Source organism: Anomaloglossus baeobatrachus, chromosome 3 (assembly GCF_048569485.1).
Source record: "Anomaloglossus baeobatrachus isolate aAnoBae1 chromosome 3, aAnoBae1.hap1, whole genome shotgun sequence".
Taxonomy (NCBI): Eukaryota; Metazoa; Chordata; class Amphibia; order Anura; family Aromobatidae; genus Anomaloglossus; species Anomaloglossus baeobatrachus.
The window spans coordinates 148,649,526-148,677,086 of record NC_134355.1 but is presented as its reverse complement, the minus strand read 5'-3'; the positions used below and the strand labels follow the sequence as shown (position 1 = coordinate 148,677,086).

Here is a 27,561-nt window from a genome sequence, read left to right as displayed (position 1 = left end):
GAAAGGTAAACTAGGCCTCCTTGTCTCATCATGTTAAGGTTTTGGTATAGGTACTAATAAATAATGCCTTAAATGATGTAAAAACAATTTGGTCGTTATAACCAATGCTTAATAATTGTGCAACATCATTATTAGCGCAAAGGCAAAGGTAAATGTCTCCCAGTATGTATTGCATTAATTAGATTTGATGACCTCATTTTTTATCCAATCCTGTTGTCGACTCAAATATGTATTTCTTTTGCATAAGCAATGGGTGCAGGTAACTGTACAGTGTCGGAATGGCTCGGTTAAGCTTGCCGCCTGCATCCTTATATTTCCAACATATCATTTACTCCTTGGGATATTCAAAAAAGATATTACATACTGTCACATTATTATAAGGTGTGCCAAGAGGGAATTTGCATAATGTGAATATTATGCACTAGATCATATTCTGTGTCACTGTCTCTCCCTCTGCGTCTCCGCTTTCTAACTGATTTTCCCTTCCAATTTCTTTTGCAAGAAATATGTGGAAATTGGGAAAAATCAGAAGCAGTATATAGTTATTTCAATTGTGTTTCATGGAATATGTGAATCATTCAGTATTGTCTTTAACTTTTGTTTTTCATATTTACACTTTTTGGAAATCTTATAAGTTAACTAAAAAATACAATTTTGCTTTAATTTAAAATTTGTATTCTGGGATAGAAAGCTCACAGGGTGAGCTGATAACACAAATGTAACATTCAGGCCAGAGCTTGTCCCCTCTGTTTCCACTTCGGCTGCTGAGAGTCAATCCTGGTTAATTTCTGGGTCTGTTGGTGCTGCGCCATCAGAGTTAAGGTATTATTTCCTGGCCCCTTTCTATGAGCACTGGACGGGGACTTAATCTATTTAAGTGCCTGAACCTCTGTCTTCGGAATTTTAAGGTTCTCTTCTCTGGTTCTGTCTTGTGTTATCTGCTTCTACATTGCTTATTGGATTCCAGTTGTCTGACTGTGACCTGTTTCCTAACCATTCTTTGTTTTCTGATTTTTGTCCCTTGACCGCCCTTCATGTTCTTACCTGGCTACAGCTTGATTTCACTCACCTCTGCCTTGGTTCTTTGGACAGCAGTCCTTCCATGGAAGCAATCCAGTGGACTCCATTGTAAAACCAGATCATTTTAAAGGGGCTAAAGTGCAAAGGCCATGGTTCTTCTGGAGTTTGCGAAATGGGAGTGGCTACTTCTATAACTGTCTGGTGTTACATTTTTGAGTTTATGGCCTCTGGCGGATGTAAACTGTACAGTCATGGACAAAGACTGTGAGACTGATATAACTTGCATAGTTCTATGGTTGCTGAATAACTGAAATACAATTACAAGTATTTCGTAAGTTTTTATACTTGTATTGACTAATACATCAAGTTTGTGAAAAGATTCAATAGTTACAGTATTGTCAGAAGACTCTGTCCTTCACCCATGAATTCAGTTTCTGGTCCAAATCCTGACTAATGACAACCTATTCTTGAATAACCAGGATTTTCTCACAATTTCTGTGTTTTTGTCGACCAACGTTTTGAGGATTTGCCAGAATTGCTCAATGGTATTGCGATCTGGGGAGTTTCCTGGCCATGGACCCAAAATTTCACTATTTGTTCACCGAGCCACTTGGTTGACTTCTGAAAATGGTTTTCATTTTTGTCAAAAAAGCCATTGTTCATTACAAATTTCTACTGGAACATTGAGAGAAGTTGTTCTTAGAGGCTGTTTAGAAGCCATTCTTTATTCATAGCAGTGTATAACTTTTGCCTTGTGACATGGTTTCCATCATGCTAGAAAAAGCCTTGTTCATACCAGAATTGCTCCTGCATCGTTGGGAGAAGTTGCTTTTGGAGAATGTTTAGATCATATTATTTATTAATTACAGTGGTCTTTGGCAAAAATTATTAGTGTGGCCACTGCTTCAGAGGAAAAACAACCCCACATATGAATGATCTCAGGAGGCTTCAGAATTGGCATGACACAGAACTCATGGCAGCCCTACCCTTTTCTTCTCCTGGCAATCATTCTTCAAGATGTCGCAAACAGTCTAATGGGGGCTTCATCAGAGAAAATAACTTAGCAGGAAGTACAGGGACGGGACTAGAGAAGACTGGGGTAAAGAAGACTGGGGTAAAGTTATTTTCTCTGATGAAGCCCTTTATACACTTTGGAATACCTGGAAGAATTGTTTGGACAAGAAAAGGTGAAGGCTACCATGAGTCCTCTGTGATGCCAACAGTAAAATTTATTGAGATCATAGATGTGTGAGGTTGCTTTTCATTCAAAGGAGTAGGCTCACATGGAGAAAACACACCAACATATCAGATCTGAAGCAGTTTTGTAGGAAGGAATTGGCTAAAATTCCTCCAAGCCAATGTGCAGGACCAATCAACAAGTAGTAGAAACGTTTAGATGCACCTTTTGTTGCACAAGGGGTTCACAACAGATACTAAAAGCCAAGGTTCACATACTTTGCCCACTTACAGACATGATATCAGATACATTTTCCTCAATAAAAAAAGTATAATATTGTTTCATTAATTGGTTTCATTTGGTTATTGTCTACTTTTAGGACTTGTGTAAAAATCTGACGTAGTTTTATTTAAAAATTATCAAAAAAATGATCACAAAAATGAAAAATTCTGATAGCTGTATAACCTTTTACGCACCACCGTAAATTCTTTTTCCTGGTAGTTTTAAAGAAAATTCTCAGTGAATAACACATGGCATTGAATGCAGAAGAGACTTTGTAAGCTCATTGAATTTTTATGTAATTTTGTAGGTTTCTCTTTAAATTCAGATGCGCGCAGCCTTTACATAACTTGATTTGCAATTTTTTTATTGGCTGAGATTGGTACATTAGCTGTCCATGACATGCCCGGGTTGTTGATTGACAGGTCAATTTCATCCAGCTCTGTAATGTTGGCTTGTAAGGAATGATAGACTAATATTGTGTTATTAACCGTGCTGTGCTCAGCGTAGCCTGAATAACCTCCGATATTAGCTGTACCGATATTATGAACCATTAAACAACTCGGCGCATTCACTTACATCCATCTCTGGCTGCACTTTACCCTTTAATTTCATTTGTTCCTTGTATTTTCTTGACTTATTCTAAATACAAGTGTATTACAATTTAGGAAGAACCAGTGACTATAGAAATCCCACAATTCTGCTATATTTGGGTAGTTGTAAAATGTAAACTAGCTGCTAGGAAAATCTGTGTGTAACAAAAATGACCAATTTAATGCACTCTATATGCATTTCTAATGCTAAAATAACATCTGAGTATTAAAAGGAAATTAAATATAAAACAATATCAGTCTGAATGCTGCTCAATATTCAGCTTTCCCTTTGCCATTCTATCTACGTATATATCTATTGTATCCAGATACTCTTTTTGACTGATCTACAATGGGACCCATAAAACATTTCAGACCAGTTCTATACTGGCAACTTCCAGGGGAGAGTTAGGCCTCAAAAGAAACATGGCCTGGGTGAAGTCTGAACCTCTGCAACCCTTATGTGGAAAGTCCCCCATACAAGTAGATGCTTCGGCCAACAGTAATCTATGGCCAACTCTCTCATACGCAGGAATGCTCGCGCGGCCAAGTGCGATCTCGGATCGGGGTGGAGATATTTTATTGAAATTTGGCCAATGTATTCTGGACCAAAACTGCTGAGATGTCACGAAATTTCAGCCCTCTACGGCTTTTCAAAAAAAAAAAAATTATTACAATTTTAAAACTGAATAGTTACAATTGTACCTATTCAGCCGGACGAAGGTTAAGGCCTATTATACTGGCCATAGAAGCCAACATCTAGGCTGTTGTTTGCAGGTCCCAAAATGATCTGTGAGATGGTAGTATATAGAATACAGACACATTATCAAAGTGATGGCTTATTAATACTAATTAGTCAAAAATATATATTTTTATGACCTTTTTTGATTAATCACCTATAGAAATAGTGTTGATTCCACTACTCATAGGTTAGATCTACAGACACCAGAACCTTACTGCTGGTTTACCAGGGTAAGCACCAATATTAATTATCACCAATATGCTGGCTTTTTAATAATGTAATATGGGCTAACACCTGATATTAATTATCATCAGATTTAATACCAATTAATATATTGTAACATACAAATACACACGCTTAACGGTATTCCTTTGCTAATTGAATATGTATACAGTATATATATATATATAAATATATATGTATTTATATATATATACATATTACCAGCAAGTTAATATATATATATTACCAGCAAGTGATAACAATTAATATATATTGTAACATACAAATACACATTTAATGCTATCTGTTCCTTTGCTAATTGAATATTTATATATAACCGGCGACTAACTGAGACAAAACCATGTACTAAATGATATTTGTTAAACACACCCAAAAGTCTACAGTATATATTTCTACTCAATACCACACATAAAGCATAATACCTTAATAACACAAAACCCCCAATATTCTATGAATTCCCACCCATGTCACACATAAACAATTGTCCAACCCAATCTATCACTCAGATTCCCTATAAAGAAAAAGGGGTTAATAGAGTAATGCAGGGGGAACACATCAATGCAATCTGGAGGGAGCAAAACAAAGGTTAATGATTAGGGATGATCGAATAGGTCGCCGCTATTCGACTATTTGTGAATATTCGATGCACAATGTAAGTCTATGGGAAACCCGAATAGTTGTCGAATAGCTACTATTCAGGCTTTCCATAGACTTACATTGCACATCGAATATTCGCAGAGCGACGACCTATTCGTCGAATATTCGTGAAGCCGAATATTTGTGATATTCGATCATCCATAGTAATGATGCTTTGCAAACTCCAAGACTAGCTACTGTAGGAGGACACTGCAGACTGGGCTGAGGGGACAGAGAAACTTCTTCTTAATGGTCCAGTCACACTAAGCAACTTACCAGCGATCCCAACAACGATAGGGATCGCTGGTAAGTTGCTAGGAGGTTGCTGGTGAGCTGTCACACTGCGACGCTCCAGCGATCCCACCAGCAACCTGACCTGGCAGGGATCGCTGGAGCGTGGCTACACGAGTTGCTGGTGAGCTCACCAGCAACCAGTGACCAGCCCCCAGTCTCCTAGTTACAGCACACATCAGGTTAATTAACCCGATGTGTGCTGCAGCTAAATGTGCACAGAGCAGGGAGCAGCGCACACTGAGCGCTGGCTCCTTGCTCTCCTAGTTACAGCACACATCGGGTTAATTGCCTGATGTGTCCTGCAGCTAAATGTGCACAGAGCAGGGAGCAGCGCACACTGCTTAGTGCTGGCTCCTTGCTCTCCTAGTTACAGCACACATCGGGTTAATTGCCTGATGTGTGCTGCAGCTACATGTGCACAGAGCAGGAGCCGGCACTGACAGTGAGAGCGGAGGAGGCTGGTATCAAAGGTAAATATCGGGTAACCAAGGACAGGGCTTCTTGGTTACCCGATGTTTACATTAGTTACCAGCCTCAGCAGAAGCCGGCTCCTGCTCACTGCACATTAGTTGTTGCTGTCTCGCTGTCACACACAGCGATCTGTGCTTCACAGCAGGACAGCAACAACTAAAAAATGGCCCAGGACATTCAGCAACAACCAACGACCTCACAGCAGGGGCCAGGTTGTTGCTGGATGTCACACACAGCAACATCGCTAGCAACGTCACAAAAGTTGTTCGTTACCAGCGATGTTGCTAGCGATGTTGCTTAGTGTGACGGGGCCTTTAGTGTGTGAAGACACTGGGACAAGGAGGAGCTGATGAGCAGTTCAGTGGAGATAGGCAGAGAGAGAGATTACAGTAGAATTGTGGTAGGACAGAAGGGGGCAGAGAGAGTGAAGAGAAGTGTGATAAGCAGAGAGGTTAGAGAAGTGTGTAGTGTACACTGTGGCCAATATTTCAACAGGCCAGGGCTCCCTAAAGTGCATACACGCCCCCTGTATCTGTGTCCTAGGTACTTTAATGTGCCTGGTGCATCTTTGATAATTAAATCACTAAGGAGCCAGGCTACCTGCAGGCAGTAGATATTGTCTACATAAAAGGATCACTGATTCCTTAAGGCCCAGTCACACTAAACAACTTACCAGCGATCCCAACAACGATACAACCTGATAGGGATCGCTGGTAAGTTGTTAGGAGGTCGCTGGTGAGATGTCACACTAAAGGCCCCGTCACACTAAGCAACATCGCTAGCAACATCGCTGGTAACGAACAACTTTTGTGACGTTGCTAGCGATGTTGCTGTGTGTGACATCCAGCAACAACCTGGCCCCTGCTGTGAGGTCGTTGGTTGTTGCTGAATGTCCTGGGCCATTTTTTAGTTGTTGCTGTCCTGCTGTGAAGCACAGATCGCTGTGTGTGACAGCGAGACAGCAACAACTAATGTGCAGTGAGCAGGGAGCCGGCTTCTGCTGAGACTGGTAACTAATGTAAACATCGGGTAACCAAGAAGCCCTGTCCTTGGTTACCCGATATTTACCTTTGATACCAGCCTCCTCGCTCTCACTGCCTGTGCTGCCGGCTCCTGCTCTGTGCACAGATAGCTGCAGCACACATCAGGCAATTAACCCGATGTGTGCTGTAACTAGGAGAGCAAGGAGCCAGCGCTCAGTGTGCGCTGCTCCCTGCTCTGTGCACATTTAGCTGCAGCACACATCGGGTTAATTAACCTGATGTGTGCTGTAACTAGGAGACTGGGGGCTGGTCACTGGTTGCTGGTGAGCTCACCAGCAACTCGTGTAGCCACGCTCCAGCGATCCCTGCCAGGTCAGGTTGCTGGTGGGATCGCTGGAGCGTCGCAGTGTGACAGCTCACCAGCAACCTCCTAGCAACTTACCAGCGATCCCTATCGTTGTTGGGATCGCTGGTAAGTTGCTTAGTGTGACTGGACCTTTAGCGACGCTCCAGCGATCCCACCAGCAACCTGACTTGGCAGGGATCGCTGGAGCGTCGCTACACGGGTTGCTGGTGAGCTGTCACACAGGCAGATCTCACCAGCAACTAGTGACCAGCCCCCAGCCAGCAGCACTGCGTGGAAGTGATGCTGCGCTTGGTAACTAAGGTAAATATTGAGTAACCAACCCAATATTTACCTTGGTTACCAGCGCACACCGCTTAGCGCTGGCTCCCTGCACACCTAGCCACAGTACACATCGGGTTAATTACCCGATGTGTACTCTGCTACGTGTGCAGGCAGCAGGGAGCCGGCTTCTGCGGACGCTGGTAACGACGGTAAACATCGGGTAACCAAGAAGCCCTTACCTTGGTTGCCCGATATTTACCTTCGTTACCAGCGTCCGCCGCTCTCACACTGCCAGTGTCGGCTCCCTGTTCCCTGCACTCCTAGCCACAGTACACATTAGGTTAATTACCCGATGTGTACTCCACTATGTGTGCAGAGAGCAGGGAGCCGGCACTGACAGCGTGAGAGCGGCGGACGCTGGTAACGAAGGTAAATATCGGGTAACCAAGGTAAGGGCTTCTTGGTTACCCGATGTTTACCGTGGTTACCAGCATCCGCAGAAGCCGGCTCCTGCTGCCTGCACATTTAGTTGTTGCTCTGTCGCTGTCACACACAGCGATGTGTGCTTCACAGCGGGAGAGCAACAACTAAAAAATGGTCCAGGACATTCAGCAACAACCAACGACCTCACAGCAGGGGCCAGGTTGTTGCTGGATGTCACACACAGCAACATCGCTAGCAACATCGCTGCTACGTCACAAAAGTTGTTCCTTAGCAGCGATGTTGCTAGCGATGTTGCTTAGTGTGACGTGGCCTTTAGTGTAATATATCTGATGGGACAGTTGCCCATCTTTGATATGCCCTGGTTATCTAAGGTGGCAAACATAGGGGGAATTGCATTACAATGAGGGTATGTAGATGACCCAGGTGTGGGAGAGGGACATTTTACACTACAGAGACAGGTTTGTGGGACTTGACCAACAGGCAGATTTAACTTTATCTATCTATCTATCTATCTATCTATCTATCTATCCATATACATGTACAGTGCCTTGCGAACGTATTTGGCCCCTTTGAATTTTTCAACCTTTTCTCACATTTCAGAAGATTTTTGAGGGACAGCCAGGTCTTGGTAGATTTGTAGTGGTATGGTACTCCTTCCATTTCAATATGATCGCTTGCACAGTGCTTCTTGGGATGTTTAAAGTTGTGAAAATCTTTTTGTAACCAAATTCGGTTTTAAACTTCTCCACAACAGTATCACGGACCTGCCTGTTATGTTCCTTGGTCTTCATGATGCTCTCTGTGCTTTAAACAGAACACTGATACTATCATAGAGCAGGTGCATTCATACGGAGACGTCATTACACACAGGTGGCTTATATTTATCATCAGTCATTTAGGACAACATTGGATCATTCAGAGATCCTCAATGAACTTCTGGAGTGATTCTCCTTCACTGAAAGTAAAGGGGACGAATAATATTGCACGCCCAAATTTTCAGTTTATTCTTTTTTACAAAAGTTTAAAATAAGCAATAAATATCGTTCAACTTCACAATTGTGTCCCACTTGTTTCTTCACCATAACATTAAAATTTTTATCTTTATGTTTGAAGCCTGAAATGTGGGAACAGGTTGAAAAATTCAAGGGGGCCGAATACTTTCGCAAGGCACTGTATATACATACACATGTATGCACACACAATGATATTTTGGGACACTTCCCGCTACACTGGTCCATAGTTTAAAGACAACCAGTGGCCAGTTCAGTGGGCAGTTTTTGCTGTTATATTATTCCTGCTGCTTCGCTAAGTATTCTGGTTTACATTTTTTTTTAATCCACCATACAGTTCCAGGGATATGACCTGTGTATTTAGTGCACATTTTTATGGTCTTTCCCAAAGACACATCCTCAGAGAATTCTTTAAGCAGCGTCCACTTAGTTAAGAGTATAAAAATTAGCACCAAACAAAAAGGCCCATTTATCTAAAATCGTTTTCAGGTTACAAAAAAAAATAATAAAAAAATAATATCTAGCTCAATCAACTGACACTTTGATGAAAGCTGAATTTGCCATGTTGCACGGAGGTATGCTTTAAATTTAATTTTCCAAATATACCTTAACATAGAAGAACATTTGGCACATGATTCCTCAATTTCAAATTTTTTTTTTCAAGTCACTTTTTATTGTCTTGTTGTATTCACTGGTTATTTTCCATCAAGTTTATCACATTGGCTCAAGTGATTTTGTGCAAAATCTCTTTATTTCAATCTTTAAACTGTTGCGTGCATGCTCTGCTAAAATGTCGTAAAAGTTGCACAAAAGTTTCAAGCATACATTTAATTACTTTGTGGGTACCTTGAGTACATTGTACCAAATTTTGCAACTTTTCGAAAAGTCATTCGAAAATGTTTGGAAAACCCAAACTATCCCCAGAATGGCAATCTAAAAAAAAACCCAAAACATCTAACACCTAAAAAAAGTCATTTAAAAAAAAGCTGCAAATGGAAAAATGAATTTGGTGCAATCAAATTAAAAGTAGCAAAATACTATAATAGGCACAAATGCAAAGGAATTGGATCCTTAATCCCTGGATATGCTATAAATGTTTGATGAACCGCAGCTATTAGTTTTCAGATTATGTTATTTTATCTTTGAAAGGAAATTATTGCATTTCTTCAGAACTGTTTTTTTTGTATCGCATTGACACTTTTGGTGATGCTGATGATGACTTTCATTCTAGGTCCTGAAACGTGAAATGATGGATAAAGAACCGATTGTACTGAATACCATAGAGCAAGCGCGAGTTTTCATTTCTGAGCAGCCTATTGAGGGCCCTGAAGAACCTAGAAGGAACTTGCTTCCTAAAACTGGTTAGTCTATTTTTTCCTAGTCTTATACAGAAACTGTCAAATATGATGCTTTTGAGGAATCTTGTTATGGCATTATTACTTTAATTTTCACTTGTGTGAAAAGCCTAAGGTATTTTAAATATCAAAAAATGATTTATGATCTTTGTTAACATTAATTTGTCAGAAAACGAAATAATTTAAAGGGGTAGTCTGATACCTAAAATATCTTGTATAAATATCTATTTTTATCCCTAAGCATTTTTGTAATTTGCTTTTTTAGAAAACATCCTACACTTCTTCTTATCCAGCTAAACTCTAAATGTGTTTTGTTTTTTTTTTACTTCACCTCCTGAGACATTGAGAATGAGAGGATTTTCAAATGGGACATCACAGGAGGCTGGGGCTGCACTCACCTTCCCTGCTGCATCTACCACCCTTTTTGGAATAGGATGTCATTGTGGAGCAGCTCTGCAGTTACTTACCACAGTTTCTTTCATCTACATATTTTGAATTTATCCAGAATCCATGTCTCTGATAGAAACAGTGGGAGACAGGCGATGATAGATCAGGATAACACCAGCACCGCCCTACAGCTTCTATCACCGCCCTCAAATGAATCATCATGAGGGGGGGGGGGTACTGGTGGCTCACCCTGCTTCTATCACCAACCCCTCATGGCGTCTCCTTTCAGAGTAAAGGCCCCGTTACATGCAGCAACATCACTAGCGATCTCATTAACGATGTGACACGCCCAGATCATTGCAACGATTTGCCGAGATCGCACATAGGTCGTTTAGTAGTGGTCACACGTACACATTTCACAAACGACGCTACATCGTTCAGCAAGATATTGTTTTACCAAGGCGGTCGTGTGGATGTTGTTCGTCGTTGGCATGGTGTCAAACTTAGCAATATGTCTGCTGCGTTCCAAACGAAGAACAATATTTTGAAACTGAACGACGTGTCAACGATAAACGATTTTCACCCTATTTGCGATCGTTCGGAGTCGCATGTAGGTGTCACACGCAGCGACGTCGCTAACGATAATGGAAGTGCATCACAAAAACTGTGATCCTGACGACATATCGGCAGATAAATCGTAGCGTGTAACGGGGCCTTTAGAAACTGCTGTCTGTGGAGACAACATTAGAGTGCCGGCTCCTATGTTGCTTCTCCCCAAGCTTTTATGAGGGCCATGGATTCAAGATAGCCTCATAGCGCAGCAATGAAAGCAAGTATGGTAGGTGACTGCAGCACCATCCTCTGATGACGTCCTGTTCCAGATGCTGCAAGGACTTAAGTGCAGCCCATACCTCAAGATGATGCCTCGCTTGAGAATCCTCTCAAAAAATAAGTCACAGGAATTGAAGTAAAAAAAAACCACAAGTATTAACTGTATAGGAAGAAAATTACAAAAGTGGTTATGGTATAAAAATAGATATTTAGGTTTTGGACCACACTTTTAACAACAAATGTTGCTTTGTCTAGGTATTCTTGTTTCATACTTGTTATGGTGCATCTTATTATTCTAATTTGATAAATGTCTCATTTGACAATCAAACCACAATCCATAATGATAAGAGATAACTTCCTAATTGCTGGGCGACTGACTATTCTATATGAATGGAGTGGTGGTCACTCATGCATGCTGCTGTCTTAGTCATTCTTATTGGTACCTGTCTGAGATAGCCGAGTGCTCCACTTGGCTGGTCTTCAGCAGTCCCATAAGAATGGATAGGAGTGCCCTTGCACATGATTAGCCACTATTCCATTTACAAGCTCTGATCTCAGGAGTGGTAGGGGTCATAGCATTTGGAACACCAGCAATTGGGAAGTTAACCCCTAACCCATCTATAGAGGATAACTTTCAAACTTGAGAATACCCCTTTTAAGAAAAGGAGTGGCACATGTGTTAACAGCATCCTATTGATGGTTAATGTGCTCAAATAATGGCAAAAATGAAGAATAAATAATGTTCTAATATAATTTTATATTTACTGACTTAATTTCAAATGTTAAAAGGTCACTATTGTCCCATTCTCTCCCTCGATGTGACATGGGGACAGAGACGCCGGTCGTGCAAGATGCTTTCAAAGTCTCAGGTTCGGTCCCATTAGCTATAGATAAGCTGTACATTAGACGCTTTCGTCCTTTTTTGTTATGTGAGCTGTACTGTCTGTCATTCTTCTCCGGTCCCTCCACACCTGATGTCAGTGAGGGCAGAAGAATAGAATGATAATGTCACAGCAGCGGCCTTTAGATGATGGCACAGAACCAAAAACTTGTACAGTATTGTTGACTGAATGAAACGATTAGCCTGACAGTTACTTTCTGACGGTTGGCTATTTCTTCTTGCTTCATAGACACTTCCATGATTTATTGCACATTTTCTTGCATTATCTTTTCACCTCTGCAGTTTGAAGACTCATTATCTAAAGTGATCTATTAGAAATTAAAGTGCTTAAATGTCATTGACATTCATTGCTTGTCATCCTTGGGTATAATGCTTCCTCATTTCTGTGCAGAGGGGCTCTCCAGGCTTTACAAAATTTATATCTATTACTGTCTTTTTGATGGTATAAGTTTATAACTTTACTGTATAATTCTGTCAGCTACTTTTTCTTCGGTAAACAATACTAAGCACTAAACTAGTCAAAATCTGTAGTTTTTACCCTTGTACTTGCTCCTAGCCCCTTCCAATCCTGCTAAAGGAGAGCACGCTGATGCAGTTCGTAGTCTGCCCAGTATACTGCTCGTGCCACCTGTCAATGGTATCCAAATACGTCGCCCCAATTCTCACCCTTCCTCCTTTACTCAAACTCTCCCTACTGGTCATGTCACTACCCAGCCAAGTAGAGATACTGTGCATGGGTGGCCAGATCGCGCACTACTTTTTTTCCACAGGAATCCCTCACTTGGCATTTCGCCTGCGCATGCACATGCACTTCCCTGCACAGTTCAGTAGGCAGAGCCCAGGGCAGTGAGTGGAGGAAGAGTGAGCCTTAGTATTTTTATTATTATTATTATTATTATTATTATTAAAGCTCAATTTATTCCATGGCACTTTACATGTGAAAAGGGGTATACGTAATAAAGTACAATAATCGTGAAAAATAGTTACAGACTGGTACAGGAGGAGAGAGGACCCTGCCCTCGAGGGCTCACAGCCTACCGGATTTCAGGATAATTGACATCTGCATTTCATAATTTTGCAGCCAAATTACAGAGATATGTGGGCAAGTATGTACAGTTCATTCAAACTATATCACTGTACTAAGGCAGACTGCTACATGGTTATACCAGTTTGGGTGGATATTTAGTGGTAACAAACTCCCTTTAATAACCAGACTGTATTGGTGACCAGTGATATGTGTTTGTTTAAGGGAAATGTTTACCAGGTTTTTGCCACCTATTCTGAGAGCAGCATAACATAGGGGCAGAGACTCTGATTCCAGAGAAGTGTCACTCACTGGGCTGCTTAGTGTAGTTTTGATAAAATCACTGTTTGGTCACCATGAGATTATCACTAGAGGACTAGTTAACCTACTTCTATGTAGTCCTCCATATTCATGATCTCTGTATAACCCCTCCCCCACCACTGATTGGCAGCTTTCTTCACAGAAAGCTGCCAATCAGAGAACTGGTAGAGCTGCAGTAAAAAAAACACATTGATTTTGTAAATCTTTAGCAAGCAGCCCAGTAAGTACGCCCCTACATTCTCCTAATCTCAGATGAGGTAGGACCAACCTGGTGAGAGACTCCCTTTAACAGTTCCTTTAATTGTTGGACTATCTAAATATTTTTTTCTTAAAATACTTTCTGTGACATCTAGTGCTGTTGTTTTTTATATAAATATATGTTGCCCGGGATAGTAACTATCTCTGTCTCTCTCCCAGTCTCTGTCTGTGTGTCGCTGTCTGCCTGTTTCTTTCCTTGTCTGTCTGTGTCTATGTCTCTGTCTGTCTATTTCTATCTCTGTCTGTCTTTGTATCAGTCTATCTGTCTCTATCTCTGTGTCTGTCTGTCTCTCTATCTCTGTGTTTGTCTGTCTCAATCTATCTCTGTGTCTGTCTCTATGTCTGTGTCTGTCTGTCTCTCTCTTGCCCCGTCTGTCTCTTTCCCCATCTGTCTCTTTCCCCGTCTGTCTCTTTTCCCGTCTGTCTCTTTCCTTGTCTGTTTTTGTCTGTCTCTTTCCAGGTCTGTTTCTTTCCAGATCTGTCTCTTTCCCCACCTGTCTATTTTTCCGTCTGTCTCCCCGTCTCTTTTCCTGTCTCTTTCCCTGTCTGTCTTTGTCCATCTCTTTGTCTATGTCTTTTCCTGTGGCTCTCTTTCCCTGTCTGCCTGTCTCTGTGTGTCTCTTTCCTTGTCTGTCTTTATTTCTCTGTCTCTTTCCCTGTCTGTCTCTATCAAGGTCTGTCTCTTTCCCCATCTATCTTTGTCTGTCTCTGTCTCCCTGTCTTCCTGTCTGTCTCTTTCCAGGTCTGTCTCTTTCCAGGTCTATCTCATTCCAGGTCTGTCTCATTCCAGGTCTGTCTCATTTCAGGTCTGTATCATTTCAGGTCTGTCTCATTCCAGGTCTGTCTCATTCCAGGTCTGTCTCATTCCAGGTCTGTCTCTTTCCGCATCTGTCTCTTTCCCCGTCTGTCTCTTTCCCCGTCTGTCTCATTCCCCGTCTGTCTCATTCCCCGTCTGTCTCTTTCCCCGTCTGTCTCTTTCCCCGTCTGTCTCTTTCCCCGTCTGTCTCTTTCCCCGTCTGTCTCTTTCCCCGTCTGTCTCTTTCCCCGTCTGTCTCTTTCCTCGTCTGTCTCTTTCACCGTCTGTCTGTCTTTCTCTATCTCTCTGTCTCTTTTCCTGTCCGTCTCTGTCTGTCTCTTTCCCTGTCTGCCTCTTACTCTGTCTGTGTCTATGTCTGTCTGTCTTTCTGTGTCTCTCTGTCTCCCCACTGACATCATATTACCTCACACATAAGCTTCTTTTTCTAACAATGTCTTTTGTTCCTATAGCAACCAATCACAGTTGCTATTAAAACTAGTAGTTCCAGGCTCCATTTACTTTATTGGAGGCATGTGTTTTGGAGAGTAACTGTAAAGTGCGGGGTTAAATTTCCCTGTCAAAACATAGTGTACAACGTTCCCCGGGTCACATGAAGTGTCTGTGCAAAAATTCGTGATTGTAAATGCGACGGTGCGGATCCCTTTAGCGGACATACACACATACACTCAGCTTTTTATATATATATATATATATATATATATATATATATATATATATATAAAAAAATGTTTTTTTTCTTTTTTAATTCTATAAGTTTAAATTTACATCGTTGCCAGTAATTTGGGGATTAAAATAGCTTCCCCATTCTGTTACTGTTGTCCATTCTGTTACTATTGTTTGACAGAAGAAGGTACCCGGCAGTTATGTGATAAATTATGTGATTGCCATGTTCACATCACAGTTTTAACTCAGTATAGAGTGCTCACAAAAATTGATGTTTGCCAGTAAATGCCTTATTTGTCCTTCTTGCATAGAAATGATATATAAATGTAAGTAGGTTTGGTACATTTACTACATAGTAGCACCATATGTAAGACAAATGTTATTCTTCTATTCATTGGAAGTAAAAGATATAATACAGATAAGCGAATCAATTCAATTTGAATTTCATTCATGTCGATATTTTAGGAAATTTGCTGGACCACTGAATTAAACAATTTGTGATTACAACAGTTGGAGAAAAATGCAATACAGTTTTACTGTACTTATGCATATAAAATATAGTATAGTAATTGTATGGATTAAAGGGGTTGTTCAGGACTATTTTATTTTTTTCCTTTGGGCCTAAGAACTTACAGGAAGGTAGTTGCTATCTTCCTGCTTATCCTACCCAGTGTCAATCTCTCCCTTTGCTCAGTGTGGTCACGGACCGCTTCTGTCAGCGATTCTGTAACTTCTGGTGATATCGTGAACAGAACAGCTACTTCTCTTCTGCTCTGCTCTGTCAATGGGGCATGACTGCCGACATTATGCAGATTGACAGCCAGTTCCTTGCTGCCCAACTGTGGGGAGCTGGCTGTCAATAGGAATGATGTCGGCAGTCATGCCCTGTCAGCAAAACGGAAGAGAAAGAGCTGATCTGTTGATAGGAGGTCAAAATGAAGCAGCAGAATCACCGGAAGGAACCGCCCTTGACGGCTCTGAGCCAGTGTTGGGCAGAACAGGCAGTTAGTTAGCAACTACATCCCTATCATGCGTTCTTAGCCACATGAGAATTAAATAGTCTTGGAAAACCTCTTTAACTTTAGGTGAACAGGATATACAGTATATATATTATAGTTTCATTGGTGTAATTGGAAGTTTAAAAATGGTTGACGTCTCAGACCAGTTATGCAGTGTTATTTTCGGAACAATCTCGGTTACGTCTGGGGAGAGATAGCTCTCACACCTCATTGCTCACATTTCCTATCCATTTTTGATGCACAATTTTTGAACCGTAAGGATGAGGCCATGGACATGCTGTATCAACATTGAAAGAAAATAATGTTCCCATTGCCTGTAATAACTGCTTAACTTCTACATTTCAGTTTTCTAGAGTTAGAATATAGAAGCTACAATACGACCGCTAAAAAACTCTCTATTAGTTCCTGACATGGCCGATGTGCCAAGGTATTATCGGAGGAGGAAAAAAGTAGTTCTTTGAAACCTGCAATTCTTTTAACATTTTTCTCTAATACCTCTGTGATTTAGGTGTTTGCTGGGAATAATTTATTTTTAGCTCAGGGAGAATGAGACATTTTTTCATTCCTTGATTTCTGCTTCCCTGAGTAAAACTCACAGGGGAAATCTTGCATTGTATGTGTGCAGATCTATACAGGGCACTGGTTTAATTCCGTGTACTTGCTGATACAGAATACTACTGCTTTATCTATAGTCTTCCATAAAAACAGCCTCTACAACAAGGTGCTATCACTGCCAGATATAGAGGTCAGCCATTATGACCTCTGTATCTGAGTGTCCGCTGGTATTGCTTTTCAGAAAACGGTTACTTGAGATTGCCTATCACATCGTGTCCAGCGTGTAGTGGCTGCATTTAAACTTTAAAGCCCATCAATGCTTGAAGCTGGAGCTAAGCTAATGCAAGGTGACTTTTTAGGATTTGCAATTGGAGATGGTTGTGATTTTTCGCAAGTCTGTAAGTCTTGATAATAGGAAATAGGATTATTTAGTTCAACTATTCTCCTGGCAACATGTCATTCAGTATTATTCATTACATTAGTGGAGCAGTACCTTGTTTTCCCACATCATATACTTGGATCTCCCAACCTATATTGCTATATAGCAGACGATCTGCAAGTTGAAACAAAATATTTTGGTTATTAAAGTATTGGAACATGCTTATTTGAAGGGGTACTCCCATCTCATTATTTGAGGGCATATTACTAGGATATGCCACTACTTTGGTAGAGGTCAGACCTCTGGTATCCCCCTTATACTGAGATTGAATGTTCTTTAGTGTTTTTAGTGCTTTACCCAGCCCCCCGCACTGACTGACAGCTTTCTATAATGCTGAGCGGGTGTCAGTCAGTGGTTACAGCTGCCACTCTCCATACACAGAGAGGAGACTAAACCTGTGCCAGCGCCGCCTCCATGACTGAAACCCGAACACTGCCAGGAGGATTAAAGTTAATATCCTCCTGGCAGCAGTTTAATGTGGAGGCACCAGGCAGGTTCAGAATGCTATTAACCTGCAGATTAATACTATATCCACAGGTTAATAGCCTATTTCCACGTGACAGGTTTCTTGTAAAGGGAACCTGTGACCAGAATTGTGCGGCCACCACCAGTAAGCCCTTATATACAGAATACTGTATATAAGTGCCCAGGCCACTCTAGAATGTAAAAAAGTAATAAACATCTTTTATTATAATCACCTGTGGGGTGGTCTAGTCCGATGGGCGCCGCTGGTTTCGATCTGGCGCGTCCTCTCTACTTTCCTTTGCTGTTCTATTCCCCAGTTCCATATAGATGATGCGTCCCTCATCATCCACACAGAGGTCTCCATTTTGCTCTTGTGCATGCGCAGGTTTATCTTACATGCTGAGGGCAGAGCAAAGTATTGTAATGCGCAGGTGCGGGTAAAGGTCAAAGACTGCCGGAGCATGCATAGAACTTAGCAGTGCAGAGAGTAGTGCACATGCGCAGGAGTGCAATGAGACTTCTGTGTGGATGACATTGGATGCGTCATACACAGAGGTGTGAAGGAGAACAACAATAGAAGCATGATAGGAGGTGCTGGTTTGAGACCAGCGATGCCCATCAGACCCAACCGCTCCACAATAGAGTATAAAAAAATATATCTTTTTCCATTATACAGAGCGGCCTGGACACTTACAATATATACAGTATTCTAGAATGCTGTATATAAGGGCTCACTGGTGGTGACCACAGTTTATATGGGAGAAATCTGGTGACCCGTTCCCTTTAGTGAATTCACACTAGACCCCAGAAAAAATGAAGACATCAGATCAGACCTCTGAACTTATTCTGACCCCAAGTCACTTAACTAAATTCAGACTCCTGAAAAGATCTCTAAAATTAGTCAAAAAATAATTAATACATCAAAAAACAAAGAAAAATATAAACTTACCTTGCATCATGAAGTTCTTCCATCATAGATGTATTGGAGGTGACATTGCCACTTTTGAATCATGGCAGGATTATGGGGTACCTACAGCTGGGGTCCACAGTGTGCAGATTCAGACCACGGTCTACTAGTTGAAGACTGCTGCTCCACAGCTAAACCCCTTGTTGTCCTAGATTTTTATTAGATCTTTATTTTCTGAGTAGATATACGCTATGAAGAAACTTGTCTGAGTTTGGTAATATTCTCGTATAAACCATTCACTCATATCTATGGTTTCAGTGAAGGCAATCACTATGAAATGTTTAAAACAATTTCATTCCGCTTCAGTTTACGGTGGATTAGAGGCTCGGCTCTCTGCTGTCGGCCTGTTGGATGTGAATTGTTCCATGCGTAGTTTGGGACAGAGAGAAATGACTCTCACAGATAATCAATAATGTAGTATAAATAAGCTTCAATAAGTAAAATCTCAGGAAAACAAATAGGCTAGGCGCCAGCAGGTTATGGACAGCGATTCAGAGCAGATTTACGTGCACCGTGAATGGAAGAGGTATGGTGGAAGGAAGATTGCTTTTTTTTTTCAAACACCATTTCAAGTCTAATCCAAGTGTTAGTGAGCTGGAAATATATCGCTTACAATGGAGCTATTCATTTCTGAAGACGCATGAATATAAAACTCTACTGGAATGGAAATGACTTTTACTGGTTTATTACTTTGCTTTACAATAATGATTATTCCATTATCCTGGTGCCGTTTACATTGCAAAAGTCGTTAAGAAGAGCACCAAAAATTGCACGGAAAAATGGTCATCTTCTGGACACTATGGATAGAATATGAAGGAACAAAAAAAGGTTGATCCAGGAAATCTACTTTGGATATAGAGCTAGTTCTCTAGAGGAGAGGATGTCTTTGGAGAGGTTTTACTGTATCTGTAATATAGCAATTGAGATACGAGTCCTTCAATCTAGTGTTTTTTGTCAAGCTGTCTTGTAAATTGTCTTGGTGGCATTGGATGAGATTTCCCTGACATACAAGATCCAAGATATTTTATCACTGGAAAGTTTCCAAGTATAAGCCCACAGATTGGAAGAGTAAATATAAGATCAAGCTTTGTGGTTTCCTGCTTATTTTTACCATGCAGACCTTTTCCTGGTCTTTTTACTCTGAAAAGTTAGTAATTGATCTTAAAGCCGCCAAAATGTCAAACTCAATATAAATTAAAATAGACCATGAAGGAAAATAACAAGATAACTAGTACATGTGATATAAGCAGTGGTGTAACTAGAGTTTGATGGTCCCCGGTGCAAAATTTGAACTTTGCCCCCCCCCCATCCCTGCATGTTAGTCAGATGCATGTATATGTATGTATACATTTAGTGTTCTAAATCCTATAAAGACATACAAGTTGCCCTCCCCCCCATTGTGTAGTAATGTCCCCCATCCTGTTCTGATATACCCCATCCTGTCCTCCATCCTGGTATGTATGTCTCTCATTCTGCTATATATGTTCCCCATTCTGGCATATATGTTCCCCATCCTGGTAAATATTTTCCCCCTCCTGGTATATACTGTCCCCCTTCTGGTGTATATGTTCCTCTCCTGTGCTCCTCCTGCAATACACTATCCCACTCCTAGTATATACTGTCCCCCTCCTGGTATATATGTTTCCTGTCATGGGCCCCTCCTAGTATATGCTGTCCTTCTCCTGGAATATACTGTACTCACCACTATCCTGGCTCCCATGTCATGTGGCGTCCAACTCTATAGCTGGCCCGCAGTGGCTGGCAGCTTTCATCGGCATTCGTGCTATGGCAATGCATGACATCATTGTTATGTGTCGCCTCCGTCACAGGGACGCTGATGAAAGCTGCCAGCTTCTCTTCGGCTGACAGCGTGTATCGTAGTGCAGGGACCCAATGGGTCTCTGCACCGCAATGCATTTCAACTAGATGTGCAGCTTTGGACATACATGCAGCTGAAGCAGGAACTGGAGCCGGCGTGCACCCTGCAACCCCGGTCACGGTCGGGATCCCTGTGACCTCGATTGTTCCGCCCCTGTATATATGACCTTATTTGCCGTCCTTATTTATCAGAATCACTCCTTCCACCCTATCTTTTGCAATAATCATCTTTTGTCCCTCTTTGTTGCATTATTTTATTATTTCTGATAGTTAATACTTTATCTAATCCTTAATATGTTGATCACTCTGATATGACCATGACTTTTGTTACATGTGGCTCAGGTTATGTATATTCATTAAACATGTTGTGCAACGTGCAACCAAAAATCTCAAGAAAAAAAGTTGAAAGTTTAAAAAAAGAAAGCAAGTTCTTAAATATTAGTGTCGGGAATAACTGTTAGAGGTTGGCCACTACTTTTATATTGATGGCCTATATTTAGGATACCCACCAGATGGAGCTTAGAAGTATTTTGAAACATCATTTTGCATCAATACCTTGGGCAAACATGGGTTAAACCCCCCTTAAATAAATTAGCATGTGAATACATCAGGAAGACAAGCCAAAAGTTTTTTTATGAAATAAATAACCTTTATATTAATGGATTGCTTCACTTTGTTTCTTGCTGAAATGTTCTCTAGGCTTTTGTGATTTAATCTGCAGGTAAATTACCTATTTTAACTAATGTTCATCTGATAAGTGACTCCCTGTAGTAATACGGATGGCTGCACATGTCTGTGCTCTCAGGAGATAAAGCGAAGATGTATTGTAACAAGAAAAGTATATATTGGATATGTCACATTTAAGCAATGACTGGAGGTGTGGAAACTATGCCAAAGTGGACAAACCGCCACCAAGTGCACACGGAAAGTCTGAATTCTTCCATTAGTCTGGCAGTCTTCACTGTATCGTTGTCTACTGCAAATTAAAGCTCCTTTATTACAGCAATGTATTACTGCTGAGTACATTATAGACTGTTTACTACAATCTGTTATCAGCCGGGACTTCTAATTACTTTACTTTGGGGTAAGATGCAGATAGCTATGGTGATTTGAAGTTCTAAAATGCAACTACCTGAGTTATGAATAAATAATGAAGCATATGTTCATTAGTTTCCATTATCTGCTTCCTCTTCACATCTGAATTGGCTGCGGTTTCTTTACTTTGTTTACCACCTGCTTGATAATTGGATATTTAAACCAGTAGAGATTTATAGACTGGTCTTAAAGGGATGTGCGTAGCCATACTGTATACACTAGCCTAATGTTCCATAACAATTAATTAATTCATGTACCAAATTACATACATCTTATCCTGTGCTATTCTTTCCTGATGTATTTCCTAATATACTGTATATTTATATAGTGAATGGGGCTCGAACATGAAAATGCTGTCCAATCTGACACACCTCAGCGGGATCTGAGTATACAGTGTGTCCACCCATATCCTGTCCACCTCCATTAACTTGGAGCAGCAGCTATAGGCATAGAAGTTGTGTCTAGGTATAGTAAAGTAGCCATGCGCTATGCAATGAAACCAACTATAGCACCACCTGGTGAAATACAACAGAGTTAGCATTTTTATCTCGAAAACGGAACGAGATAGAGAAAAAAAGTGAATTACAAAGTTGTAGGGCATCATCAATTCAATACGAATCAACACCTTGCATATAGAAATGCTATGATTTGAAACCCATGACCCCCCAAAACATTGAATGCTGGTCACGCATATGGCGCTCATTTAAAAGGGTTATCCGGCTTCTTTTGACTTTTTTTTTATTACCCTATTGGGCTACATTAGGGCAGGTAAGTAGATAGAGAGCACTTACCTGCCCTGCTGTCAGCCCCTCTCCCCCGGCTCAGAGTGGTCATGTGACCGTTCCTGCCGCGATTTTGCTGCTTCCGGTCATTTCATGTCAACATGGGCAGGACCATTTTGACATGCAAATCTGGAACAGCATGTCGCCTCCCTGCTGGGCGGCTACAGTGCGATGAGCCCCGCCCCCTTCCATGCACCCTCCCACACATTCCCCCGCACTCTCCCCCTGCACTGCTGTGGGGTACGTGACCTGGGGGAGGGGCCTGGCCGCGGCTGCCGTGGTGTCAGCGCCAGCACCGGGCCCCTGCTCAGGATCGCACATTCAAATATACCGGCATCACAGATCACAGATGCCGGTACATTTGAAAGCGCTGATGAGAGGGAGCGCTGCTTCTCATCACTGGTCCCGCTGTCTGTGTCTGACAGATCAGGACAGCGGTGACGTCACTACTGTGCTGATATGTCCAGACCAGACAGCGGACGAACGTGCAGGAGCTGCGGGGACAGAGGACTGGTGAGTATGTACTCCCTACATGTGTTCCCTATGGGGGTAGGGGGTCGGTACAGAGCGCTGTGTGTGTGTGTATGTGCGTGTGTGTGTGGTGCAGAGCCCGATGTGCGTGTGTGCGGTGCAGAGCCATATGTGCGCGTGTGCGGTGCAGAGCCATATGTGTGCGTGTGCGGTGCAGAGCCATATGTGTGCGTGTGCGGTGCAGAGCCATATGTGTGCGTGTGCAGTGCAGAGTCCGATGTGCGCGTGCGGTGCAGAGTCCGATGTGCGTGTGCGGTGCAGAGTCCGATGTGCGTGTGCGGTGCAGAGCCATATGTGTGTGTGCGGTGCAGAGCCATATGTGCGTGTGCGGTGCAGAGTCCGATGTGCGTGTGCGGTGCAGAGTCCGATGTGCGTGTGCGGTGCAGAGTCCGATGTGCGTGTGCGGTGCAGAGTCCGATGTGCGTGTGCGGTTCAGAGCCATATGTGCGTGTGCAGTGCAGAGCCATATGTGCGTGTGCGGTGCAGAGTCCGATGTGCGTGTGCGGTGCAGAGTCCGATGTGCGTGTGCGGTGCAGAGTCAGATGTGCGTGTGCGGTGCAGAGTCCGATGTGCGTGTGCGGTGCAGAGTCCGATGTGCGTGTGTGTGGTGCAGAACCATATGTGCGTGTGTGTGGTGTAGAGCCTTATGTGCGTGTCTGGTACAGAGCCATATGTGTGTGTGTGGTGCAGAGCCCGATGTGCTTGTGGTGTGCAGAGCCATATGTGTGTGTGCGGTGCAGAGCCCGATGTGGTGTGGGTTGCAGAGCCCGATGTGGTGTGGGGTGCAGAGCCCGATGTGGTGGGGGGGTGCAGAGCCTGATGTGGGGCTGTTATTTGCAATGCTGTAGTGATACCAGGTCAGGTGCTGGGGAAGAATACTGACAGGGAATGTGTGTGCAGGGGGCGAGGCTGGACACTGGGGAGGGGCTGGACACTGAGGCCGGGCGGTGCCAGCTCTGACTGGGAGGTTTTGCACAGGAAGTGGTCAGTTTGCTAGAGCTGAATGTAAACAGAGCGCTGCAGAGAATAAAGGGTGAATTCAAGAGGAACAAAAGTTGGAAAACAAAAAATAACAATGTAGGGGTGTTTTATATGACAATACAGCACAGATTAGCTTACCAAAAATTTTTGAGTTTATGTCGGACAACCCCTTTAACTTTGATGCTCAAAGTAGCCACCGTCAGCTGCAATGCACATCTGGACTCTGGACAGCATACTGTATCTTGCTGCAAGTTGTGCAATATGGTAGGTGACACGTTTGCAGAAGCATCTGTAATACGTCGTCGTAAGTCCTGCAATGTTGGTGGAGTGGTCGCATACACCTGCTGTTTGATGTGACCTCACAGAAAGAAGTCCATTGGGGTCAGGTCAGGTGAGCGTGGAGGCCACTCCATGCAGCCACCATACCCAATGACTTGTAGGAAGGTCTCCATGAGGTATCGCTTCATGTCCGCAGCCTTATGAGTTTTAAACATTCTAATCATAGCATTTCTGTATGCAAGGTGTCGATTTGTATTGAATTGATGATGCCCTACAACTTTGTAATTCACTTTTTCTCTCTATCTCATTCAGTTTTCGAGATAAAAATGCTAACTCATTTGTTTTCCACCAGGTGGCGCTATAGGTGGTTTCATAACGAAGCGCATGGCTACTTTACTATACCTAGACACCACTTCTATGCCTATAGCTGCCGACGTTCTCAAGTTAATGGCGATGGACAGGATATGGGTGGACACACTGTATAGGTTTCTGAGAAAAGATTCAGTATAACCTGATATAATATAGGTTATCCTGGTAGGTTTATTGGCAAAATCTGAGTTAATTAGAGACACACCTGTATATGTATTTTAATGCACACCTGAAACACACTGCTTCTTTGTGTAGCTTCATGGGAAAGTCAAAAGAAATCAGCCAAAATTTCCTGTTAAATAGTGAGAAAAACATGCATATGTGTTTTTTTAGATCGTGTTAACTTCTGGTTTCCACTGTATGTAGCGCTATTAATTCCACAGCGCTTTACAGGTGTGATCATCACTGTCCCCATTGGGATAAAACTGCTGATAGATTTACTTTAAATAACCATCTAATGTAGTACCACAGTACCAGTCATGACACTGGACGTGTTTGTTTTAAAAACGCTCGAACCCTCCATAATATGAAAAAATCTGGAAACAATTGTTTAAAATGTGTGTTATGGCTTCCCTTTGTTAATACTTCTTTTTTTATATATAAATTGACAACTGGGTGTCACCAACTGGGGGTGTATCCTCACATATTCTGTCACTGACCAATTAGTGTTGCCAGTTTCAGACCATATTAGGACACACCCCTCGGGAATGGTAATACCTTTCTCTTTAAATGGAACCTGTCACCGGATGTTTATAATACTCACCTAAAGGAGCAGACTTGTCGGATGGGTGTCTCCGTTCTCCGGGTCTGCGCCTCCTGTTTCGGCCATCTTTGTCCTCCTTCTTCTGAAGTCTGTGTGCATGATGTGTCCTACGTCATCCATACTAGCCGACTTTGAGGTCCCGCGCAAGCGCACTACAATACTTTGATCTGCCCTAGTTCCGGTAACAGGTTCTCTTTAAGAGATGCCGGATTCATCTGTCCCATCAGGTTATATATAGCAGCTATATATATATGTAGACATTTCCTGGATTTGTTTTTTTAGTTTCCAGTTTCTCAGGTGGAACACTCACTTGTGTAATCCTGCTGGCTAAGTCAATAATTCTAACCTGGAAAACGAATGCAATATTAGCAAGCATTGACCCAACCAAATACTCCACCTTCTGGGGCAGCTAAAACCAACACCAGTTGGAAATTCACAAACAATGTTCTGTTCCTTGTATTGGTGTCAGACAGAATACAAAGAGTTGAATGTCAATTCATGCAGTGCTACTTGAATGCGGCACGTTTGATCTGCGGGCCACGTTGTTCCTTCCCTAGCTTGTCATTGATTTTGCTTACCATGAGGCAAAATAGTTCAGGAATAAAATAAATCATCAAAGGTGACTGTAATCTTCTAAAAGTGCTGTGTACATTTATTATCTTTTCTTTCAACTGTACTTTGAGGTATAAAAAATAGATTCTTCTTTAGACTTTACCTAAAGCAACAGTGTGCACATCTGTCTGTGCAAATTCTGCTATAAATGGGATGCGGATAGGGTTATTATCAAAAGAAATTATATTTTTCAATAGATGCATTTCAGATCCTGAATCCCCTCTTGGGGCTGATTTTAATGACCTTATTGACATCCCCAGGCCTCAAATACAGTATCTACATCCATAGAAAGCCACTGAGACAGTGAAACCTCTTGAGTCTCTTATTAAAAATAGAATGTAAGGATTTTTAATTTGATGGGTTACAGCTCATTGCCAAGGTTTCCTGCCACCAGGGTTGCTAAAAAAAAAAACCAAAGTACAGACAATATTTTTCACGGACACATTGGAAAACCATAAGAAATCTGTACCGCCCCGCGCTCGGCTACAGCCGAGCCGCTCTGATCCGGGCTCGTCAGTGGGTGGCTCGAGCGCCTCCGGACCCGGGGTCACGTCACTCTGAAAGGATGCTGGCGCTACGTAGGGGGTTGGTAGGTAGGTTTACGGCCGGGGCCGTGGTTTGAGTTAAGTTCGTGACGCCACCCACGGGTTGTGGTGAATGTAGACACCACCGCTGCTGTTTACTAGGCCCCCAGGGACGGTGTTGCGCAGCCAGATGTTGACCCCTCTGTGGGTAGTGGGTGATGGTCCCGGGGCCCGGATGTGTGGGTGCGGGCGGATTGGTGTGGTGCGGGGCGGTGCGCGGCCCGAAGGCACAGTTGTACTCACTCTGACAGATACACCGGAGTCTCTGGTAAACAATAAAGATTGTGGTCGGTACCCGCATCCGGCTGCGTCTGGTCCCCCACCCGGTTTGGTGGTCGCCGCCTTTTTCCTGCACCTTGTTTTGCAGCTGTGGACTGCCTGCGCTTTAGTGACAGGAGTACACTCCCCGGCTGTGTCTGTGTCGGGAGAGCCCGTTTGCCTGCAGACGCTGGCCCGTGGGATGTCGCTGCCTGAGCGGTGGCTTTCTATCCCCCTCGTTGGGCTGTTGTCTTCAGTCGGGAATTGGTTGGGAAAGGACCTGACGTCCAGACCTCAATCAGTGAATTAACTTAGTCCGGTAGATTCGGGACCTCGTTTCAGGGTCTGACTACCCCCCCTGTGTGCTCTGGTTTCCAGTCAGTTCCCCGGTTCGGTACCGGCGGGCCACTACCCTGTCCCGGTCCCTTACGGTTCCACCAGGCAGTCTTCCCAACTCCTGCAAGTGGCAACCACCGTCTGCATCTTGGCCAAAGGGTGTCCAGGCTACGACCCAGACCCCTGTCAGACGTTTACTCCTCTCTCTTTCACCTCCTAAACTCATCTGCTGTCTTTCCCGCCTCAGGCTATCCGAACTCCTCGGTGGGCATGGCCAACCGCCTGGCTCCGCCCCCTGGTGGGAACGTCAAGACACGAGAGGGATGACCAAAGTTTTTAGGTTGGCTGCTGTTCCCTTTTTAGGGGGACGGGTGTTTGTGCAAGGGCCTGTCTGTGACTAGCTGGCTAGTCCAAGGCATCACAAATCATTAGGACAATAAGTGATGTATGTCTACAGCCGATAATTCTGATATAAAGACAGCGGCTGCATTCACTGTGAACTGTAAAGTGATAATGATAATTACAGTCATAATAAACTGTATACGTTTTTTCAACTTCAAAAAGATTACGGACG

General features: G+C 42.7%; 1 protein-coding gene across 8 annotated transcripts in view; it reads left to right on the top strand.

Annotated features, from left to right (window-relative positions):
* UTRN (utrophin) overlaps positions 1 to 27,561 on the top strand; it is a 1,025,654-nt gene that overhangs the window by 726,109 nt on the left and 271,984 nt on the right. For all 8 annotated transcript variants that reach the window (XM_075339520.1, XM_075339517.1, XM_075339516.1 and 5 more), the window contains one exon: positions 9,749 to 9,878. In XM_075339520.1, coding sequence (XP_075195635.1) covers positions 9,749 to 9,878 — 130 coding nt within the window. The remainder of the gene's footprint in view (positions 1 to 9,748; positions 9,879 to 27,561) is intronic.